Below are 25,324 nucleotides of genomic sequence, written 5' to 3'. Positions count from 1 at the left end.
TTTGTGATGTTTAAACATTTACCAGCCTCACATTTCGTCACTTCTTGGCAATTACCTTACAATGAGCAACAATAACAAAACAACAGTTCACAAGATTGCAAAGGAAGTAACCTCAGCAGAGGAGCATAATTTTAACCAGAGAAAGTACATTTTCTAAAATAAAAAGCATGTACTTGCACATGCAATGTGATAGGACCCTTTGTAGTTGTTTGTATGCAGTGCAGACGAGTTTGGCTAGCATGTAAAACATACATTTAGTATGACAACATGTAAAAAGGAAAAGGACAGCATTCAACTAATGAAGTGTAAGAAAGAGCAGAAGGCAGAAGTATTTTATAGCCATATCAGTGGCATGGCTGTAGGGATGGCAATGTCTGTTGGTTGGTTGGTTGTTCCATCACTATGGTCCAGACTGTAATATAATGATGACTATTGGATGGATTGCCATGAAATTTTGAACAGACATTCATGGTACCTAGAGGATAATTGGTGATCCTCTGACTTTTTCCCCAGCACCACCAGCAGGTCAAACTTTTCACTTCTTCAGTGAAATATCTGAACATCTACTCAATAGATTATTTACAGAAATGCGTGGTTCCTGGACAATTTATTGTAATTACTTTAGTGATCCACTTTTCCTTTATTGCCAGACCTTTATCGTGTGACCTTTCATCTAGGGCCATTATCAGGTCAACATTGCTGTTTGTCCAATACTTTGTTTATGACCAAATACTTGCACAACTAATGACATTCCCGTTAGCCTCTGCTGTGTAAGTGTGTTTAGTGCTGATAAGCAAATGCTAAACATGCTAATTTAAGATGGTGAACATTATACCTGCTAAACAGGCTAGAGTTATCATTGTGAGTATGTTATCATGTTAACGTGACTATTTAGCTCAAAGCAGTGCTGTACCGTACAGCATCACAGAGATGCTGTAGTGGCTGCATGGCTGTAGACACTGAGCATTGTTGCATATAACATGTTTATGAAACGTGTGGTGTTTCTACCTCTGTATAGAAATTTACACGCCATCTTAAACCTATCTTTTGATATTAAAAAAAAGTCACTTTTGGCTTCAAAGTTGGCTGTAGAAAATCTGTAGTTTCCTCAATCATAGTAATCAGCAGCTTTGATCAGCTTGTCTTCAGGCAGTCAGAGTGAATTCCAATAAGAGGACAACAAGATTAACAAGAAAGGAGCAAGATGTCCCAATACTAAAGGAGCATGAGTAACATGGAGGATATGACTAGTATATCATGGTTTGTGGTGCTGAGTGAGTTTGTCAGCATCAATGAAAAGAGGGCGACAACAGCAGCTGTCAGTGGGCAGTCATTCCTGACTTTAAGAACAACCAAGTCTTTTGGGGGGGATTACTGCTTGGAAAAGGAAGAAAGGTTGTAGATATGCATGTTAAATAGATGAGCATTTCCAGATCCAGATGAGCACTCTTGGTGTACAGTCTGCAGACAGGGCATTAAGCCAGAGTTTGTTCTGCAGCCCCAGTACATAACAGACTGATTCTTTTTTGAGTTTTGGATTATAAGATGGTGTTCAATGTATTCGGTATGAGATGATCGTTATTTGACAGGGGCATGGTTGCAGACGACTGTCAGGGGACTGAAATTAGCAGACAGAAAAAAGTCCGGGGCCATGAATTGGCCCCATTAAGCTCTACTAATCATATGGCAATGTTTTGCTTCTGGTGAGAAATAGTTATGGTTATGGTCAAGTCTGTGGTTGGGGTTTGGTTAGCATCTACCAGTCCTTCAAAGCTGACCCTGAGTCCCCTCACAATGAAAACAGTACACAAGAATTTGTCATGAGAATAATAGGAATGGATGTTAGTAAGCTTTTTTATATAAAAAAAATATTTCCTCTTCAAAAGCACTGCCCACACTGTCAGTAAGAGAAAGAATGGGCCAGCAGTGGAAGTAGAGGGAGGCTGTGGTGAAACAGACACGACTGACTCATTTTGTGAGCATGTTAGTCTTCCTCAAATTACTTACACTAACAAATGAAGTTGCCATGAACTAAACTGTTGTGAGTGGACATTGTTGCTCCAAATTAGCACACAAAAAAGGAACCAGATGTTGTTCACAGTGAACTCAATGTTGGGGTAACCTTGAGATAGACCAAATAATCCACTGAATATGTGTATTTACTGTAACAACTTCAGAGATAACTCCAGTGTTGTATTAATGAGTTGAGGACCTGCTGAAAAGAGGAAGTCGGATCTTCATACCACAATGCCCTGTGGTTTAGGTTTCACACAAAACCAAGGGAAATACTGTGGATGTTTGACTTTCGAAATTGTATGCATCATGATTAGTTTTTTCTCAGATGAATTAACATAATTCCAAACATTACAGCAGTAATTGCTTGGAAATTTAATTTTTTACATCTGTTTACCTGGAAAACATCTTCATGTTATGGTGAAAATCTACAGTCAGATTCAAGATGCTGTGATGCATAAATTGCAATACATGAATTAGACCAAGGACTAATAGAAGTGAAGAAAAATGTTTCTGCCAAAAGGACTGGTCAGTATTTATAACTGTCCGAAGTGGATCTATCACTATAGTTTCTAATATATAATAATATATTCTAAACTCAGATTTATTGCTAACAATATTAATTATTTATTTAGTTTATTTAGGAAAAAATAAAATGGGTTGTATTGGAGCACGTCTGTTTACAAACTTTACAATTACGAGATAATTATTTTTTGATGACGTACAGCATTCTATTACAGGAGCTGTTGGCATTTCTGTCACCAGGAGATACATGACAGCAGTAGCATCAGTTATGACAATGACTCCTCCCAGAAGTTGACACATTTAATGGTATCATGTCTTTCTGCAGGAGCCGACAACATCAAGAAATACTGGAGTCGTTACTACCAGGGGTCACAGGGTGTAGTCTTCGTATTGGACAGTGCCTCATCAGATGAGGACCTCGAGGCAGCGCGTAACGAACTCCACTCGGCCCTGCAGCATCCACAGCTCTGCACACTGCCTTTCCTCATCCTTGCCAACCACCAGGACAAGCCTGCAGCAAGGACGCCAAACCAGGTAACTTAGCCTGTTTACAGTGTTATTAATTCGTGCCGTCACATGCATCTCTAACTTCAGTTTGGCTTACATAAAAGCACTGCAGCTTCCACTGAGTCAATAAAAGCATTAAATAATAAGTATACACCTACGCATGGATAGCTCTTATTTGCACACTGAAATAACTGTCTTGTTGGAGACAGCACCCCAGGTCATGTCTCCAAAGGCAAATTGGTCCCTGGTGAGGGCTCAAACAAGAGCGATCAAAAGACCCCTATAAATTGGTGTTTTGGGGAAGGGAAACCTCATCTGGAATATGGAATACAGGGCCACTCTCTGTAGCCAGGACTAGATCGGGAGTTTGCAGGCAAGTCCCTTGTCTTGTTGCAGGCTGGCCAGGTAAGACTTAACCCCAACAAATGACACAGGACTAATGCCAGCCCCCTCAAAGTTTAGGTGTAGGAGTCTAGTATTTTGCCAAGTGGATGGCAGGCCAAGGAGGAGGCCATTGTGTGCTGACCCATGAAAATTGGCTCTTAAGAGCACCTTTCTGTTGAGGAAGGAGTCGAAGCTAGCACAGGACGTGAAGTGAAACCAACTAGATACCAAATAGATATTATTGGATTCACCTCTATGCACTGCAGTGCCTTGGGAACTTGATCCCTGGGCTGGAGGAGGCTTTTCAGGCTTGGTTTGCCCAAGGGTCTCATGAATCAGCAGACAAGAATCTGGAGTCTAGGAGGACTGCAGCTTCTGTTGTTGCAGAATCAAAACTTGAATGTGAAAGGAGTTTTGGGAGTTCATGAAGAACTTGTGGACTGTTTGGCCTCAACGAGGTTCTGGCAAACTGTTTGATGACTCAGGAAGGAGAAGTAGGGGCTTCTCAGTGGGGGAGGAGGACTCCTGACCTCGACTGGGGATATTACTGAGTGGAAACTTCTGGACAGACATGCCCACTGTAGAGAAGGCAAAGTTGTAACAATCTTTGCATATCTTTGGTGGCGCTCCCCAGGGCAAGGTGCCAGGGATGGATGAGAATCACTCTCAGATTCAAAAGGCTCTTGGATGACACGCCTCTTCAGTGTTACTTGGGGGCCTGGGACAGTGCCTGTGGGCTCCCTCATGGGGCTGGTAGTGCTCTTGTTGGTGTATCACACTGCTGATCCTTCTGGGGAAAGCTGGCTGAAAAGGAGGCTTAAATCGATTATTGAACTGTAGATACAGGGGGATTAATGCAAATTCCTTTTTATCTCGCAAGGATACTGGGGGTAGAGACTGAAAGAATGAGATGATGGATACAAGCGGCAGAAAGGCGTTTCTTGGCTCACCTTCAGGGACAGGGTAAGGAGTTTGAACATCTGGAAGGAGATGGAGGAACCATTGCTTGTCTCGAATTGAAACAAGTCAGTTAAGTTGGTTTGGGGATCTTAATCGGATGCCTGGACACCTCATTGTGGAGGTATTCTGGCAAATCCACCTGCCCTGAGAACCCACAAGAACTCAAGGGGGAACTGGATCACATTATGGGTAGATAGATGTAGTACTTTAATTCTTATTTTGTTTTGATGACACAGTTATGCATATTTTCAACAAATAACTGTACCAACAGTAGGGCTACACAATTTAATGAATCAATTCAGACTTCTATGCAGTCTAATTTTTATGTGACATCAATTCAATTGTGTTTGCATTAGGGGGGTGATTTGTTGCATCAAAACAAACACTCTTAATTTCTCCCTAATGTGCACCAAAAAAGACAAGTGTGTGTTACTCCACATGACAAACTGCTTTCAGGAAGAATGGGGCAGGACACTGATGTAAAGAAATCTAATGTGTGAGAGCGAGCAGAGTAAAATGCAATGAAAGAAAAAGCTTTTTGGAAATAACAAGTGTTTTAGAGTTGCAGAAACCCAGAGATGGTGCGGAAGAACAAATATATTTATCCACACCCAGTTTTGAAAAAAGTAAAAGTAAAAAAAGTTGTGAATGGAAAAAAAGTTGAGTGGAATTCAAAGACTATAATGGCTGTCAAAAGCACCCATGTTACTTTGAAATCAAAAAGAACATTACTAATTAGTACAAACACCTGAAACACCACAAAAAGTCCAGCCTGGACACTAAACTTCTACCTGAGCATTAAAAAAACAGTCACTACCACAAAACAAGGGGTTAATGCTTCACTAGAAAATTGCTACTCAATGCCTTCACGCATTCCTTCTTAATATTGTGCTACCTGCTCTAATGCTGTACCCTAATGTTAAATGTCGAGAAGCAGTTGAGGCGGAAATGCAAAAAATGCATAATTTTGAGGCCACAGCAGATTTATATTCAAGCTGAAAAAATTGTGATTGTCATCTTCACCAGAACCATGTAGCCCTAACCAGCAGTATATATATTTAACATAAATATCTGACATAACAATTGACCATCATCATTGGGGATTCAGAATTTGTCCGTTGTAGCTGTTTTTTTCCCTTCTCAGCTCTCTTTTTGTATTACATTCATCTGTTTCACAGGTTTAGTGAACACACAGGACATGTGCTTCCAAGATGCTCGCTTTTTTATCCTCGCCAGTTAATGGTCCATGAAACAGCTTTTGGGCTCTGGTACACAGATTCCCCCAATTTTTTATTTGCCCATATGTTTTTTTACCCTTATTGAAAGCATAGATTTATGCCTTAGTTTATTTGCTGTTTGGCAGGTCAATGTTTAGCATATAATTTTTAAAACAGAAAATGATTTATGAATAGCATAGTTCTAATTTCAGTAAGTCAGTTCATTTCATTTGGCAATTAGCTTGTGTCACTCAAGATTATTTTAAAAACATCTGAATATCTTAATTTATTATGATTTTGATTCCATATTTTATCATTATTTGACAGCCATATAATTTTGTTTGGGTAATTTCAGAGGTGAATTCTCACCCCAGAATCATTTATATTTTGTGAGTGAGTTGTCAGAGTCTAGATTGTGCTGGACAGGCTTTATTCTTTTCTCTAAGTCTCTCAGTGCATTGACTGAGCAGGAGCAATATACTTCAGACTGAGCATCACACCAGCACAGAACCCTATCGGTACAAATATTTTGTTGTAGTCATTTTCTTTTCTTTTGTCTTGCTTGACAGTTTGCCACTCCACCAACAGACAGGCTCTGATAGCTAAACGATAGTGCAAATGTCATGGAGTAGTCATGGCGTAGTGGGTCATGTCATCACCTCCCTTCAGGACAGAATTAATCACTGCTTGTGGAGGCAGCGATAAAAAAACAACCAGGGTAGTCTGTCTGTTCCACCCTTCTTTCTCTCTCTCTCTCTCTCTCTATCTCTCTGTCTTCCTCTTCGCTAGCCATGCTCTACCACTCTACCTCCCTCACAGAAGGAGCCTCTTGGAGTAGGATGTTATGGCTAGCATTCCCAGTGCAATGCTAACTCATGTTTCAAAAACCTGGAGCCTAATTTTCCTGCAAACTCACACATGCACACACACACACACACACACACACACACACACACACACACACACACACACACACACACAACGTATACACACATGCATCATCTGCAGTGGCCTATTTTAATGTTTCTGAAGGATAACTAAGATGGATGGCTGGAGAGAGGGCCATTTGCATTTCCTAGTCTAGACCACCGGTGTTGCTGCTCTTTAGTGATGCAAAATCTGCACAGGGAAATTAAAGGGAGAAAAGTTCTATACCAGATTCTCTTATTGTGACCCAAATTAAATGCATTTGAGGCTTACCTATGGCTCCACCTGAATCAGTTTAACTTAGTTTAACTGATTAGATGGATTGGTTGCACCTGAGCACAAGCCACGATAGTCACGGAAACAACTAATCTTATTGTTATATTAAATGGCAACTGTTCGTTTTAAGCCCGACAACACTGGGCTCTTTGTCGGCCCTCATAACGTAGCCAGTTAATCCAGTCTGCAAGCTGCCCACACTTGCCCACTGGTCTTAGCGTGATCTGTCCTGCCATATTTGACCCGTCATTGCATAAGTCTCGGGAAGTATTGACTTTTCTGAACTGTTTGCAAACACTGATGACACGTGAAACTGGCTTATGGGGATGGAGGGATGAGATGGATGTCGCCCAAAGGCATTTTTTGCACCACGTTGGGAGGGCCATTTCAGTTCATAATGAATGACTTACATAAAGTGAGTTGGTTAGGATAGCTGAGGAAGCTGGTGTTATTACTCATGCAGTTGTTTTCATACTGCATCTGCTTCCATCAGCTTAATAAAAGTGGGCATACGGACATGTATGCCTTGTCCAGGTTGCTATTTTGTATGTATTTATCTGCACTCTCCTTCTGTCTCAGTCACACATACACCTACAGTAAACACATTGAAAGAAATTCATACATGCAGATTGAAGTGATTTCTAGTTTCCAATTGTAATAGAGCTAATAACAAATTCTTCTAAATTCAAAAAAGGGGAACATCCACATTCACAGATTTGTCTATTCATGATAAGCTTTACATAAGGCTTTGAAATCTGCTGTCAGTGGTTACATCTTTAATTAATTACATGAATTTCACTGATGGTCTCATTAAACACTTTTACACTTGTGCCAGTGAAACTCAGTTGTGGGTACAAAAGATTAGGCATGGTTTTCTTAGTGTGTGTTTATTCTTTGTAATAAGTTTGGTCATGTTCATTATGAGTGTTGCCATGCCTGTGTGTGCATATTATCATCTGACTCATGACTGTGTAACCTGGTGGTCAGTGACTCACAAGTAAGCTTTGCTAAGATGAAACCAAATCTGAGCCCACCTATGAAAGAAATCTTTGACTCCACCTCTTCTCTTACAACAGGTTTCGTTGCCTCTATACTGTACATTCAGCTTATGAATGAAGTAATAACCCTTGCATGTTCTCATCAATGATAGTCTGCCTTCAGGTAGTATCATGTCTCATACAGTTTAAAAGGAAAAAGGGGGGAATAGTGAGCTCACTCAACCACTGGAGAGTGCAAGAAGGCAAACTCTCTCTATATGTTAACCAAACATTTGCTCAACATCCGCAGGGCTGTCTTCCTGGAGTTTATTTTCACTTCTCCCCGGGTTCCCAGGCTATCGCCTTTACTTCACTTTAAAGGGGCTTTCACTTCCATTATAGGGCTTGGACTGCACATCTAGGAAATATACGTATATTAAGAATTAAATAAGTTGTTCTCTGATAAAACATTATTTATACAGCATGCCGAAAACAGGTACAGACCCTCAAGGATTGAACACATAACTTAACAGGTATTTATTCATGCAGAGTGGTACTTAAATGCATATTGGATGGTTAAAAATGGCTTTGTGTGTTTCAAGGAAGTACATTTCAGTGCCACTGGATGCAGATAGCATTCCATGGATATTATAGAGCGTTCATTTTTTTCCAAAACAGGGAGAAAATGAAAATTCCTTACCTTTTTGTTAATACACTACACTTTACTCTCCTAGAAAACCTCCCAAATGAAAATACTAACTATATCTAATGCTCATATGTTTTCTAAGCATACATGTAGGACTCTTTTACAACAGTAATAGTTTCTATGTCATCACATACCACATTACTAAAATGTTTATTTCCTCTTAATATTCAATTTAGATTTGCTTGTTATTGTTAATTACTAACAAAAATCAAAGGGTCTTCTCAGAAGATACAACTTGTAAGGTACATTGTTCCTTAGTCCCCTAACTTCTGTGTGTCTCGTCTTCTGAAGGTTTATGTGTTCACATTACTTATTGATAAAGGTTGTCAAAATGCTCTACTGTAGAGCTGAAGTGCTTAATATTAAATGAAAGTTACACTAAAAGTACCCAGATACATGTCAAAAACAGGTGGCAAACCAGTACTGGTCTGGTTGGTCCAGTATAAGTGCAGTGTGTCCCCTCAGCTGAGGATAAAAGCACAATTAAATATATGTCATTTCCTATTTCCAAGACTTGATCATCCTCAGCAGCAGGGTTGTTGAAGCATCGCAGCAAGGCCTCACAGTGAACCCTAGCAAGTGTTAGGTCATGTATAATGTGTCACTTACAGTCATCACTTACAGTATCACTCATTTATTTAGGCTACCTGGAAACAATCTGCTTACATTGTGAATTACATCTCTGAATGTGTTGCAGGAGTGCTTTAGATTTTTTATTGAAGATGAGATATTTTATGATTAAGATGTTGACAAGTTCTTAGTTTATGCATATGTACAACACAGAAATTAATTTAAAATGGTTGAAACATACAACAAAGAAGAGTAAATTATGTTATTTTGACTTATTTTGACTTACGCTAACCACAAGGAAAGCATAGTTAATGTTATTTATTGTTCTAAACAGTCATTTTCAACTTGTCGAATTGAAAGAGTTTAAAGAGTCTTTCCCAACTCCCACATCAGCACCATAAAAAGTAGCTACTTCAGTCATGTCCAATGAACCCACTTATAGCCTTGTCTTTTTTCGCAAGACCCAAATCTCACACGCACATGTATCCTTTAAAGGTCTCGTATAAGACACCATGTATACCCAGTATGTTATGTATCTTTTCATTATTTATTAGAATTTCCATTAGCTTTTTCCTAAGTAAACTCAAGTCCTGTTAAGGGTCAGTGAACATTGCTTTTGAGATGTTTTGGGCTAGTGAAGGTACTCCAGTGAAACTTTTGCTTCATAGCTGCTTTACACTCTTCATAAGGTCATCAACATGTTAGGAGACTAACAGTGTACAAATACTGTAATTTGAGAGAAGGTGAGAGGGTTTTTTTTTTTTAATTTTCTAGCCATCATATTGAATGTCTGAACTGTAAAAAGTGGTAAATTGAAGAGGTAGATAATAATACTACCAATGTTACATTCTCAGTTGGAAATAAACCTCTCTTTAACTTCATATTCTGCAGATATGAAAGCCAAGTCATCTAAAGGTAAATAGTTTAAATGACTAACTACTTCAGAGAAATGCAGGTAATGAAAATAATAATTTAATTTTTTCTGCAGGTACAAAGTAAAGATTATACTGTAATCCATAAACAGATAATGTTTAGGATTACTGTAATCTGTAACACTTTGAAAATAACCCTTTCAACAAGGGTCATAACCCTTGAACCACCATAACAATTTGCTCCGGAAAACTTAGTCTGGTCACATCCTTAGTAATCCCTTTGAAATGTTTAAATGATTTAAGTATGTCTAAATGTTTATTAGACAGGTCACTCTAAATTAAAACAAGAAGTCATACGTAAGGTTTTGTATATACCATATGTGATGCATGGATATAATTCTGCAGGTCTTGCCACAGTGTTCCTCTTCAATTCCCCAGGTCAAGAACAACAGAATGACATTGGGTACTATCTTCAACTTTGTTGTTTTCCAGAGGCATGTGTGGACAAAATGAGATTTATCTAGCTGTCCTAAGATTAAACTTGGCATTCCCTTAAATGTGGTCACGTCAGTGCTCTTGTTAAACACATGCTAAATGTTTTTAGTGGCTGACTGTACCCATCTGATAGCAACTCAGAGGAATCCCTACAGACGATGTTTGAATTACTGGAAACAAAAAAAAACAAACAAAAGAACAATTCACTTTTTCTTCTAAGTAGCACAAACACACAAATACATAATAGCATTTGAGTAGATTTGAAATGAAGATTTATGCTTCTAGGTAAAAATAACAGTGATGTAATATGTACTGTAGCTCTCTGATTGAGATTTCCAATTGTTATATAACTGGAAAATGGAAAATCACCAGAATGCTATATACTGTATATTGAGATATTAAAAAATATTGAAAAAAAGCTTTGTCTTGTCTATTGGCTATTGGATTCCAGAGTAAAAAACTATCCAAACAGGGATATTCTAAAGCACATTATATTGATTTTAGCTCTTTGTTTTATAATTTGCTTTCATTGATGCTTTTGTCATCTCAGAAACCACCTTCTGCAAATTATGTTAAATGTCCCTTATGAAATTTAAAAGGATGCTGTATGTAAATATAAAGGCGCGCATTCCCTTACACAGACATTATATGGTGTATAATGTTACAGCCATTGATGGAAGTCTGTAGAGAAAACCATGTAGTGTAGTCTGTCGCTGAAGGTCCGCATGTGACCCAGATTGCAAAATTAGATTAGGCCCGCATATGAATGAAGTTAGCCTATATATTGTTGCAGGGTTTTATTGGAACATGTATTGGATTTTGCAAGTGTCCCGCTGCAGACCCCTGACTCCTGCAACAGGTTTCCGTCTGAACTCCACTAACCTCCAAAGACAGCAGCTGCATTACAGGTTCTTGTGAATGTTTGACAAGCACCACCCATGAAACAAGCCCAAATTTAGTTGGTCTAAATTCTATTGGCAGCTTCACTGGCGACGACACTATATACAAATGACGTCTCCGTATTGGCCGCCTTCTCACAGCAACCACTCTGTTGACAGAAAAAGGTGGCCCATTTCCTCAACACACACATATGCTTGCATTTGCTAGTGCTGTTTTCTGGGGCACTCCTTGTTAACAGTGTCGCGTTAGTGACTTAGGGTGTTTCTGACACTGCTACAGCGAGGGGTGAGAGAAGGTGGTGGTGGGTAATACAGCTCAGCGGGCCTGTTAAGGCCTCACTGGGGCCCTCTGTGCTGGTGCAAGTGTTTTTCAGGAGCAGGGTGGGTCTGGAGGAGGTAGAAGGAAACATGGGACAAAATTCCTTGTTGACATCAATCTCCTGCCGTTGGGGGGCCCAAGGAAGCTGGGGAGGAGTGGAGGGGAGGTCACCCTGTTGATATAACACCTCAACAAAGCAGGTCTGTTTGGATGGCTGGGCCTAATGGACTGCGTCCACGAGGGGCTCTTGTTTTAGAAAATGCTGTCAGTGTTAGTGGGCAGAAGTAGAGGTCTTGTTGGTTCTATTAGCGCTTGTGTTAACTGAGGAAGAAAAACTGTAGAAGAGAGAATGAAATTGATGATACACTATATGAAGAGGAGAAAAACAATAGAGCCCAGGAATGAGTCATAGAGCTGGAGAAAGAAAAAGGGGGATCACAAGAGGTTGAGCTGGCTTATGTGGAAATGGTAAGAGATTACAAAAAAGATTAAAATAAAGCAAAAATACTTTAAAACAAAGAAGAAGGAGTGGCTTCAATATCTAACCTTGATATCCATGACAGTGGCTCCCCTCCAAAATTACAGACTGAAGAATCGAAACATTATCAAAGTCTCCAGATGACTGGACGGGAAGGCGCCCCCTCATCCTTTCTTTCTCTCCTCTGCTTCTGTCACACTCTCAATCAGTCAGTTATTCACACACACACACACACACACACACACACACACACACACACACACACTCAAACCCAAGTCAATCAAGTCCTGAACCATCCCTTCAAAATTTAGTCCATTGTGAGGAAAACAATGCCTGGTATGAATTGGATCACATCTGTTTTCAGTGTACCAAAGCTAAATCTGATATTGCTTCTGCACTGTGACAAAGTTACAACGCACAGACAAGCAGCCACTCAAATGCGTCACTCGCAGGTCCTTCTCTGTGCCAAACCACCAGAAAGAATAAAGTGAATTACAAATGGGGCCAACGGTGGTGTAAATTGTTAAATTGTGTTATATTTTTAAACATTGTTTCAGCTATAGTTATCTCAACTTCCGGACAATCAAGGCAACTTTACCAAGAAGCAGAATGGAGACAGAAACAGATTTTCACCTCTTCACAACCCAGCATGCAAACATATCATTAATCATCAATTTGCCATGTTTTGACAGAAACAGTCAGACAGATGCACACATATACTTAGACACACACGGGCACATTGACACACACATTGTTTCATATGTGCCATGTTTTCTGCTTTCACTCATCCTAGAATCCTCCCAAAAATGACTGTTTTCTCTCAGCTGCTCTTGACCGCTGTTGACATAATCACAAGCCAAACTGAGAACGTCTCCTCATTTGTTGTCAGGACCTGCATAAACAAGCATAATTTCTAAATTGGGTCAAGGGGAAAGCCTCTGACTTCTACTGTAAACCACTGTGCTCGCCCACAAACTTTCCTCACCACAGTGTTTCAGAGCATTAAACTGTAAATTATCATTATGCCTTGAATCCCTCTCTTATAAAAGTACTTTGTGTCTGGATTAGCTATAATCTGACATAATTGATAAAGGTGTAGTTGGTGTATGTGAATGACTGACTAGATGGGTTTTGGACTATGTTCATGTAGCATAAAGTGGAAATCACACTGTCACCAGGTGTTCTGGCCTTTTACATTCACCTAAATGTGTCTGATCTATACTCTGCATTGTAACACTGTGTGTATGTATGCTTTGTATGTGTCAGAGAGACAAACTTACTGGCTAGATGAAATAGATCACTGTTGTGACAGGTGTGATTGCAAATTCTTGTACCTAATGGATAAATTGTGTGAAGGTTTGCACTTTTACATGTTGCACTATGCTTGTCTAATAACTTTACATCTTACTTTGTAATAACACATCATACAATAAGAATATTGCATTTTGTAGACAACGTTGTATTATATTTTTGGACTCTTTTCTTTCACCAATGTCTTTGGTAATTTCGCGAACACTGACTGACCAGTACAAATTTGTATCTGTTTTACTCTTCCCACGTTTTTTGGATCCACGCCTAATTAATGGAGATGTTCTGATTAGGGATTGGTGGAACTGTCAGTGACAGCTATAGGTGAGACCACCACCAGAGATTATGAGGGTGGTTGGGTCATGGTTTAGGGAAGTAATTGTTAACCAGCTTTTTTGTCTCTATTATCAGACTTCCTGAAATAAAGTGGGTGGAGTGGGGGGCATGGGGGCTGGGCCTGGCTCTCTGTTTGATCATTGATCTCCAATGACCCTATTTGAGGGATCTTAATCTTTCAGTTGACCTCCTCAAGGATTTTTTTGGGGAAAGGTGACAGGGGTTGATGTTGACTGGGAACTATCAAGAGAGTGAGGATGCTGTGGGGAAAGTGATTGGGGTGTTTTTCCACTTGAGTGGAGAAGAGTGTAATGAGCCTGGAAGGTGTGTGAATACACGCATGTGTGCACATGCACAGTTGTATGTAAATCTGAGATATGGACCTTACAACAAGTACCAGCTGCTTGTATTTTTCCGACTGCTTAACCACAGATACCCACACCTCAGCAAATTTCACCATCAAAGTTTACATAGGCCTAGCCCAGCCATGCTCAAGAAGGTGGAGGCATAGTTTTGTTGTCTAGCACAAGCATGCCTTTTCTTTTTTTTTTTTTTTAGACACTTAATAGATTTTCAGTTTACAGAACAAAAACAACCATTGGCAGTATAGAACCCCCACCCCACCTCTCCCCACCCACCCACTACAAGGCATAATGGAAAAAGACAAATAAATGAATAAATAAATCCAGTACATACATATAATATGGTTGCAGACATTTCCGGACATGTGCATTATTTAGCAGTTTTTGGGGTAGGAACATTGTGTAACATTATGCATCATTGGATCCAACTGGCTATCTCATGTGTATGTAGGTGTGTAAGAATAAATGATATCAAGTGAAGGGTATCCTTTTGACAAATTCTATAATGGGGGCCCAAGTTTTAATATATCTATCCCACGGGAGCTATTCCGATTATATCTCAAATTCTCTAATGGAATCATAGAGAGTACTTCCTTAACAGGGAGTTAAAATGAGGGAGGTTTCAGTGACTTCTATTGCAGGCCAGCAGCTTTACAAATGCTATAGCGTTTGCCTGAAGAACAGCAAGTTCTTCTGACGGAGACACCCCAGAGACAGCAATTATGGCGCTAGGATCTACTGTCCCACCACAAATGTAGGAGATTGCTTAGAAAATTCTCACCCAGAAGTTACCTAGTGAATTGCAAGACCAGAACATGTGACCTAGCGTAGCTGGACTGTGGTGACATCTTGGGCACTCAGGGTTGGTGCCAGGGAGAGCGGTTAGCTCCGGGTCTGGAAAGTGAAGCCAATGCAGAAGAGACTTAAACCTGCTTTCTCACTTATGGCCAGCAGGGGGCAACTCCACTGGCTCCAAAAAGAAATTAGATTGTATAGAAGCCTATGAGAAAATGACCCAACTTCTCACTTCTCAGTAAACAGTTTCGTAATTAGTTTATGGTCTCAATTGTCATTTTCAAGTCCTCTTCAATACATCATGATGTTCATTTTGTAAATTATGGTCCCATTTAGAGTAAAGTAGACGTTAAAGCAGGGTATGCTTTAGGGCGTGGCTATGTTGTGATTGACAAGTCATAACCACTACCACAGCGACAATGTCGGTTAGGTAACATAATCATAGCATAATTCCAGATTCCCAGAGTATAGACATAGCCGTCACTATTTGATTGTGTTTTCAGTTCATCAAAGTTAATTGTGACATGTTGGTCGCCTAAAAAAGTCTTGTTCAGCATTTGGCTGTACTAAAAGACCCTCTAAGGAGTCAGATGCTCAGTTTTTCTGGTAAGTATATTTTGTTTTAATGGTTCTAAGCCTGTTTTCTGCTAGCAAAAATTAGCATTAGCATTATCACAATTAACCACAGACTGTAAATGCACCGGGTGAACCAAGCTAGCAGCTAGTGTTAGGGTCACTTCCATCCTCTCATCTAAATATGGTCACTTCTGGTTCCAAAATTCCGAGATGATGACTGTCAAAATGCAAACTCGAGGCTTCAAAACGGGAGTCCACAAAACAATGGGTGATGTCATGGTGGCTACGTCCATTTTTTTTTTTTTTTACAATCGATGTGCCAGGGTATAGTTCGGCCAATTTCTCATTTGAATAGTGCAATCGATGTATGACTTTGAATTGGATGAGACCATGTCTTGTGCAGAAAGAGGTGGTATGTATGCGTTTTAAACTACGTTGCCATGTCTGATCAGAGAGTACAACATGCATGAGGGGTTGCTGATGTCTTATATTGTTTTATAGATTTTAGGTACCCTCCCTTTCTCATAAGGGTCTAATTCCAGTGTAGAATCTATTGCATCTGTAGGTGGTGAGGGGGGAAATGCGAAGTGTTTCTTAGCAAAAATACGCACCTGTATCTGAAAAAAAAGGTTCTTTGGAGTATTGTGACCTTTCCACAGTGTGTCAAATGAAGCGAATGTGCATTGTGACATGTTAGTTGCTCAGTAGTAAAATAAGCAGGCTCTTCTGATCCTCTTTTGATTGAAATTCTGTAGGGAATCTGTCTGGACCGGGTGGCTTCCCACTCTGCATGGAACTTATTGCCTGCATGATTTCCTCATTTGTTATAGGGCCATCAAGGATGGAGGTTAATTGTTGGTAATTCTAGGCAATCTAAAAATGTTTGGATTTCAGCAGTATTTGTGGAGGTTTGTGATGTATAAGATTTGGCATAATATGAATTGAATTGGTCATTTATGATTTGGAGATGTGAGGTTGTTTGGTGAAATGCGGATTTCAGGAATTGCATTTCATGCCACTGCTTGTCTGAGTTGATGACACAGTAATTTTCATGCTTTTTCACCGTGTTCATAATATGAGTGCTTTGTTTTAAGTACTAACCGTTTTGTTTGTCTTATGGAGAAGTTATCTAATTCTGTTTGAAACAATAGCTGTTCTTTAAAAAGTCCAGGTGTAGAGTCATGGGCTAGCCTCTTGTCAATGTCCGATATGTGCTGGGTTAGTTCCGTAATGTGCTTAGTTCATTCTCTTTTCCTGTGAGCTGCATATGAAATGATCTGTCCCCTGAGGTAGACTTTGAGTGACTCCCATATGATAGTATATGACATTCCAGGGGTGCTATTGGCCTCCACGTAGTAGTTAATTTGGTCAGAAATGAGCTTTTTGAATGAACTATGTGTTAGTAATAGTGGGTCAAGTTGCCATGAGTGCTAAGGTATGGGACTGTTTGGAAATGGCGTGTCTAGTTGGATGGGGTAGTGGTCAGAGATCACTTTGCTTTGGTATTGGCAGTTAGTTACAAAGGAAATGGTCCTATGGTCAATCAAATAGAAGTCAATTCTTGAGTATGAAAGGTGAACTGGTGAGAAGAATGAAAACTGTTTGGTAGCGGGATTGGAGTGTCTCCAAGGATCGAACTTGTAGGACCCGATTTGTTTTGTTTTGTCTGGGATAATAAGTAATAAGTAGCATTAGTAGAATAATAATAGTAGTAATAATGGTAATACTAATATCAATAATGATGAAAATAAAAACAAATTATTGCAAACTGCAATAATCGGGGTCCAAGCAAATTGTGAAAAATCGCATAATTTGATATTTTTAGAGCAGAAGACCAGATGCAGATGAGATTAAAATAATGAAAGAATTTTGACTCTAGGCCAAGCCGTTTTTCCAGATTATTGCAAAAACATAAACTTGATTATTACAGTGTTACCTTGAGGTCAATGAGTGTCATTATATGTGCCTAAGTAGTGGGTGGAATTTTCAATCCGCTTGCCAGTTTTTGCTGTTTCAAGGTCTCACAGTTTTTACTGCACAAACAGTTTTGGCAGAGAAAAATAATAATAAAAAGAAATGTTCATGGGGTCACAATAGACAACCTTCCACTTAATATGACCTCAATAAACACTTGAAAACATACCACATGCCTGAATTGCTACATTGTTGGCAAGTAGGACTTGGCCACCTGGGGATTCGAACCCTGGACCCTTGTATATCAGAAGGTGATTTACTGACTGCACCACTGGGGAGACATGGTTTCCACACACCTTCTCAGAACTTGAGGCAATGACATCACATGTGCAAAACTGGGTTATTTATGTCTAAACAGGCAAAATTATGGTTATGAAATTCTGAACAAAATCACACTGGTCTGCTGATTTCGGGTGTACTGTCAAATACTCTGGTGAAGTTTGATCAAACATTTGGTGAAATAGAAAATGTTTTGCATACAGTATTAATTACAATAAGACACTGAATTTCACTGCGGACTCACTGTTTGACCAATCTAAACACCATTTTAAACATGTGATATCTGGTATCCAAAGAAACAGGAGGATGCTGATTCACACGCCTTGGTGCCAAGCTGGATTCATACCGTTGATCTTACAGTTACAGGGCATGTGTTTAGACCACTAGACCATCAGGACAACACAGATGTCGCTGACAGCAGTCGACTCTAAATATTAACTTAGTTATGCATACAATTAGTAAATTACTGCATAGAAGTCAATAAGAGTGAATAACTTGGATGAATGAAGTGTATGTGATGCATTAAAACAAAACACAAAACCCTAACCCATCTAGCTAGTGGAGGCCTGGGAGGAATAGAAGAAAAAGAGGTTAGTATGGAAGCCACCCAAAATAGGGTGAGGCCTAAACAAACCAGGTGAGAGTAATTTCCTGACGCCCTCCCCACCCCACCCACTGGCTCCTGAGCCAGGACAATTTAACCGTTGGGGATACAATTCTGAAAAAAATCACACATAAACCAGCTTTTTTCAAGTGTATTGTCAAATTTGTTTAAAATTTAGATGAAATAGAAAGTTGTGCATACTGTTCAAATTACAGCAAGCAAACTGAATGTCACTGCAGACTGTGAACATCATTCAAAACACTTGATATCTAGTATTCAAAGAATGTCTTTGTCAAATTTGGTAGTATATGAATGACGACTTCTGGAAATATAGATGTTAATTGATTTTGCATATTTTGAAAAATATAGAGTGATGGACTTCTGAATTGACCATAGATTGCAGTGAGGCAAACTTTTGTCACAATTCAGTGGATAAGCTGACAAAATTTGAGCTCTGGACGTACGGGTTATTTGTTTTGATTTGAATTTTGACACTAAGCCAAGCTGTTTTTCGAAATAATTGTGAAAATGTAAACTTGATTGTAAGGGTGCCACTTTGATGTCAATGAGTATCATTTTATGCGCCTGAGTAATAGGTGGAATTTGCTACCCACCTCCAATTTTGGTGACTTTTGGTCTTACAGTTTTTGCTGCACATACACTTTTAGCTGAGAAAAATAAAGAAGAAAGAATAATGAAAACAAAAACAATAGGGCTCCAGCAGTGAGTTTTGCTATTTGGGCCCCTAACAACAACAACAACAACAACAACAACAACAACAACAACAACAACAAAAAACAACAAAAAACAACAAAAAAAGAAAACACATGTATGCATTCATAGCCACACACACACATGCACATATAGACACTGTGCACATTACACACACACACACACACATATAAAATAACACAGTAGACTAATAAAGAGTAATAGTAATAATGATGATAGGAAGAGTAATGGAAGCAATTATATTAACAGAACTGGCAATAGGAAGAACTCTGGAAACATTTCTAATGGTAGAATTGTAAATGCCATTTCGTGAAAGGACTTAAATGGTCTGAGAACAGTACTCACTCTGACAGTCTATGGAACGGCACTTTGAAGGCACTGATTCAGTCACAGGGCTCCATATTAGGAGCTCAGCAGTTAGTTATTGGGAGTAGCCCTATGTGTAGAAATGTTCTTTGTGATGTAGGACTGGGCCTCCTCTGGTGTAGAGAAGAACTGCTCTGGGTTGCTATGAGTGATTCGGAGGCTGACTGGGTAGAGGATACCATATCAGACCCCCTCCAGCCCCCGAAACTGTTGTCTCACCCATTGTACCCTGCTCAGGCTCTGGCCACTCATGTAGTGTAGTATGGGTAGACAGAAATAGTCATCCTGTCGACTTTGACCTGTTGCTTTTCTCTGGCAAGGTGAAGGATGTTGTCACAGTCTAGGAAGTAGTTCATGCATGGTTGGCCGCCCTGCCTGGATGCTGGTAGTAATGATCGGTGGGATCTGTCCAACACTGGTGCCTCCGTTAGGCTGAACACCTTCTGAAGTAGCGCTGACATAGCAGCAATGGAGCTGCCTTGGTTCTCCAGCACTCCCACAATACTGATGTTATTCCTCCTTGACTTTGATTCTAAGTATTCACATTTGTTCTGTAGTGACTCCTACTGAGCCTTGAGATGTGCCACTTCACACTGTAGAGTAGCAATATCATCTGTGCATGATGACAGGCTCCTCACCAGTAGTACTTTTTAGTGTGGCTAACTGTGTAGCAACCAAGCTCTGATAGGATTGTAGTTCAGTCCTTACTGCATTAATGTAAGCCCAAACCCCTCCATCTCCTTTTCCAGTACACTTCTAATTTAATTATGCCTCCGATATGTTCACGTAGTGATGTGAGCAACTCTTATCTGAAAGCTTCAGTGGCTAGCGCTGTAGTCGCCTCAACTGAGGCTGGTGATGAGCTGGGGGTGCTTGGCCTCAGAGCAGATGAAGTTGTGTTACGGGTTTTTGTCAGCTTGCCAGCCATGTCACACTTAACTGATGTACAGATGTGTAACGAAACATAAAAAATAAAATAATATATTTTGTCAAAAAGTGCCTATTTAAAACTTTTTAAATGAAAAGTTCTGCAGAGTCTTGTCACGCACATGTTCCTGGTATAGACTGATTTGTGTCACATTGTTTAGACAAATGTACCTCCTCTCCCTTTCCCCCCTTTGTCTTTCCTTCCTTTCAAAGTACTTTAAGCTGTAAATTTATTTTTATTAATTATTATTATTACTATTATTGCAGCTGAAGAAACAAAAAGGAACAAAAATATGTACCAGTGAATTCATAAATATCTAGCTGGCAGAAAGGTGATTTTCTATCCTAACCCCACTGTCTGAACACAAAGCCTTCCTCTGAGGATGTTCTTCCATCATGCAAATGTATAACTCTATCCCCAAAGAAGATTTAAGGCTAACTTTCCTCTAGCCTTTGTGCCTCAAGTCTCCAAGGCACTACTCTCCATCACAATAAGAGGATAACGCTGTCTTTAGGGCTCAAACTGAATGTTGTGACAAGACAACCAGACCGCACCCTTTCACATACATCTACACCACAGTTGAGCTGCTCTATACACTAAACCATTGCCATGGTCCGTCTCCTCATGATGGTGCTAATTGACCATGGTCCATGTGAGATATTGCTATTATTATTTTTTGTCCTTCGTAACAGTTCCACATTTACTTATCCAAAAGAGTTACCCATGAAATTCTTTCATTATTTTCAAATAAAAGTTAACAATTATGCATCATTTCATCTTTTCTTGTCAACTATCTAAAATCTCTCAAAAAACAATATATTAATTTTTTGGCTAAAAGGCTATTTTTTTTAATGAAATGGTGAATAGCAGATGATGCAGTTCCTAACTGTTTGTATTGTCCACTTAAATACACTTGATCCAAAACTAAAACTAAAGTTGGGGAAGTTGGTTTTTCTTACAAACTAACAATAGTTATGTTTACATTGAGTGTTACTCACCAAAACGCATTGTGTGTATCTTCTAGGTCTGACAAATGTGTTGAATACATTTCCTTCCTTATTAAACATTTGCAAAGCTGATCTTTTAAAGTATTTTAAATTGTGCATCGTTTACGTTCATGTACTAGCTTGTAGTCTTCTTCTTCCCTGCCTTTTCTGGCACACTGCTGCATTACTTGGCGCATTACAGCCACCTTTACATCATTGGAATAGTGTGAAACCACTGGAAGAACTGTGTATCATGTCACCAGCTTACATGTACTACAATACGCTCCTACAGTTCAGGGACTCCACAGTGTACCTTTACTTTGTTTGAAACAATTAGTATGCGAGTGACTACACATCCTGAACCTGATTCAATTGAGCCACAATATTTTCCCATTATCTTGAATCGTTTTTGGATAGCAGAATACAAAAACAACTGGAAACAGTGAGTCAAGTTCACTTTTGTGTTAGCTGAGCAAACCTGTGCTCAGATAAGACCATCATGTACCAGGGATCAAGAGCAAGTATAGTGCATTTTGAACACACTCTTTCCTCTACCAGACATAGGATGAGGTCATTGTTTGCGACTTATTTCCAAAGCAGTCTCCTTAGTTTAAAATCATTTCAGCATATTAAACATCCAAAAACACCCGGGGGCTGCAGCAACTGATTGATTCAGGTGGTCCATTCGATTTGATTACAGGGGGTAACTCACACAAAGTTGTTTTGAAACCACGTCCTCTGAGAAAAGATCAAATTTGCAGTCTCCTGTCTTTGATTTTTGCTGACATAAATCACAGTTTTGCAATACAGTTTATTGAGGTCACTATGTTTTCCTGTCTTTGTAACTACTCTTTTCCAGTGCAATTAACAGGCTGTTGATAAGATGTTTTGGTGCACTCTTTATTTTAAGGCTTTCATGTGGATTGCAAACATCTACCTGTTTTGTGAGAAGAAGAAACACCATGACAGGAAGAGAGAGGAGAAGAAGAGATGGGAATGTTTTCATGTCTTTGTCTTTGGTATTCAGGCCAGATAATTAAGTCGCTCTTTTAACTTGTCTCTTCTTCAAGTCCTCCAGATGCGCCCAAGTGTTGTCAGACAAGGTGTGTCGCTCCAACACGCCCATCCATAAGCAGCTGTGCGGATGTGCTCATTTACGCATGCATGCGCGCCCTCGTGTAAATCAAACAGTTGCATTTTACATCAACAAACCTTTCTGCCATAATCTCGCTTCCTCATTGTGTCACACTCCCACACGCACCCCGGTGTTGTGTGGTCAATTCACTGCTTACCCTCAGGAATGCAGCTGCACACCACACCACATGTAGGTACACACATACATAGACACAGTGGTCTCCTTCTCCTTTACTATCCTCAGCTGGAAAGGTTTAAAAAACTAACTTACACAAGATCCCTGGGAAGGAAACCATAAAGAATGGATTTGATGTGAAGAGGAAAACCACAGTGCTGGGTGAATTGTGATAATGACAGACGGAACACTTCCTGGCTTCTTGTTTTGAGGGGAGATACTTATCTCAAGCAGTGTTACCTAAGATACTCAGTGTAGCCAGGGACAGAGATTACACGGATGAGGCTGAGGAAAAGCGAGAGGGCCAAGGAAACATAAAGCTGCAAATGAGAATGTTATTGTGGCAGAACGTCTTGCCCCAGACCTCCCCCTCTGCTTATCTCTCTGCCCATCGTCTGGGCCTTTTATCAGCACACCAATAGTATCCAGGCCAAGGGTTCTGCCTGTGTTTTCATATGTAGCCATACTTGGTAGACGTGTTAGAACATGTTCTTATCAAGGTTTTGCATAGTTGATGAGGACTGATGGAAACTAATTGCATTAGCTTGTATTATAGGGAACAATAAGGTGACATTTTTGCTTATAGACCTTGGAGGCAATGATCACCAAACATGGTTGGTTGTGGCCCTTTGTACTGTTTCTTTCATGTTTGTAACTGTCATCCATTGGAGGATTTTTATAGTTAAATGTAAGTGTTGTCTATTTGTGAAATGACTTTGACTGCAGTGTGGACCTTTTTTGAAGTCCATATCTTCTTGTGGATCTTAACTTTAAGCTCAGATTCAGGATTGGAGATCCTTCTTCTGGAAAGCAGCACCATTGAGGATGGTGGTTCACCAGTGGTTCTTGACCTCCACATTTTCCCGTTACAATTTACAATTTGCAATTTTCATTTAGCAGACACTTTTAACCAAAGGGACGTCCATCTGAGAGCTGATACGTTAGTTGTTGATGGAGATTTAGAACTTCTTGAGTGTCTCTCTGATGTTGTATTAATGCTGTTTTGATGAGTCACCAGGGTTTTCCTCAGCTGGTACAAGACCTGATCATGAATCGAACATATGAATAACACTGACTGGCCTATCAGAGTTGTTGCTGTATAATGCAGTTAGTGAAGCTATATATGTTGGCCTCCTCCAGTATACTGCTGTTGGTGTATCATTTTCTAAGCTGTTTTCCTATACAGTATAAAATGTACACACACACAGTAGACACACTCACATTGATGTAATGATGCTCTGCACTCTGTCCAAAGCCTCTGTCTTTTTAGCGTCTGCATTCCTTCATGGCACAACCACCTCCAGATGTTCACCTCCTATACTGTACCCATGTACGAAGTTCTTTCTCTGAAAATGCAGGCAACCCTAGCTTGGGTTGGATTTCCCCCCATAAAGCCACTTTATTTGCCAATGTTTTTCATCTCTTCAAAAGACTTTGACATGGGAGCCCCTCAACAGAGCATTCTGGATAAAACATTAAGGGAACCAGGCCTTACAAACAAACTCTTTCCCTGACTTGAAAGCACACATGACAGCTTAGAATACATGACTGTGTAGTTTTATCAAAACCAAGAGAAAAAGTCAACAGGTCCATCACATGAGCAACACTTCAAGGCTTTCTGTTATCACACTTTGCAGCAAGGGTATACCTGCTATACCTGCTTGTGTTTCACACTCCACTTGTATCCGTCTTCTGAGCTGCCCTTCATTATTAACTAATATGCATATCAGGAATGGCACACCTTCTCTACTGCTGCAAGGTGGAAATTATTCGCCAAACAAAATATTTTTGTGCACTCTCCCCATGTGTATATTGTTGTTTCATATAAGAGCTATGTATTTGTTTTCCTCTCCATCCTGCAACCAAGTTACCCCCTGTGATGGCAGACATGACTGATCTGTGGGCTTGTCAGGTACCATCAGTGCAAAGCTGGTGCCATGTGACGCTCCCAGCGGCTTGCCAAAAGCTAATTGTGCTAATTGGCGAACGCCAATCCTGTAACAAGGCTTTGAGGGGCGACCCACCGACACAGATGAAAGCGCTCAGATTTGTCTTGTGTCAAGGACTTGCGGGTAATCGGCGCGTCTGCTGACCTGCAGGCCAGGAGGGCAGGACCACATTGCGACCAGTCTGTGTGGACAAGGATGAGAAAGGAGACATTAACTGAAGAATCCACCCACTGGGTCTTGCCAGACATAATGATCTGAAGATTAAAAATGACACTGTTACAGCTTGTATCTGAAACTAATAATTTCACCTCAAATCCCTACATACATAAAATACAATATTTTAATGCATCTATTTAGTTTTTGGTAACAGTTACTTAAGAACATATGTGCACAAAGATTTATAAAATGTGGAAACAGCACTAACCATAGACCACATTCTAAAAATCAGAGTATGTCATTCGTTGAGTTGTGGGCATCAGAAGTCAGTCCAATGCTTTTGTCTGTGCAAAACATTGCAGTATATATAATCCTGTCTCAGGATTGATAGATGAGCCCAGAAACCAGACATAAATTCTCCCAAGAGCTTTAACAGTCACCAGGTCATTTGACTTTTGCAGCTTTAGTTGTCTGATAGCCTTAGCTTGGGGTGGAGGGTGGGGGGGTGTTTGGTGTTGGCTGTCTACGATAAAGAATTG

General features: G+C 39.9%; 1 protein-coding gene across 3 annotated transcripts in view; it reads left to right on the top strand.

Moving 5' to 3' along the window:
- arl15a (ADP-ribosylation factor-like 15a) overlaps window positions 1-25,324 on the top strand; it is a 122,593-nt gene that overhangs the window by 61,180 nt on the left and 36,089 nt on the right. For all 3 annotated transcript variants that reach the window (XM_067614922.1, XM_067614906.1, XM_067614915.1), the window contains exon 4: window positions 2,864-3,072. In XM_067614922.1, the coding sequence (XP_067471023.1) occupies window positions 2,864-3,072 (209 nt within the window). The remainder of the gene's footprint in view (window positions 1-2,863; window positions 3,073-25,324) is intronic.

This window comes from Thunnus thynnus, chromosome 2, assembly GCF_963924715.1.
Source record: "Thunnus thynnus chromosome 2, fThuThy2.1, whole genome shotgun sequence".
In the NCBI taxonomy this organism is placed as follows: Eukaryota; Metazoa; Chordata; class Actinopteri; order Scombriformes; family Scombridae; genus Thunnus; species Thunnus thynnus.
Note: the sequence above shows the minus strand (reverse complement) of the source record. Positions and strands in the feature narration are given on the sequence as shown.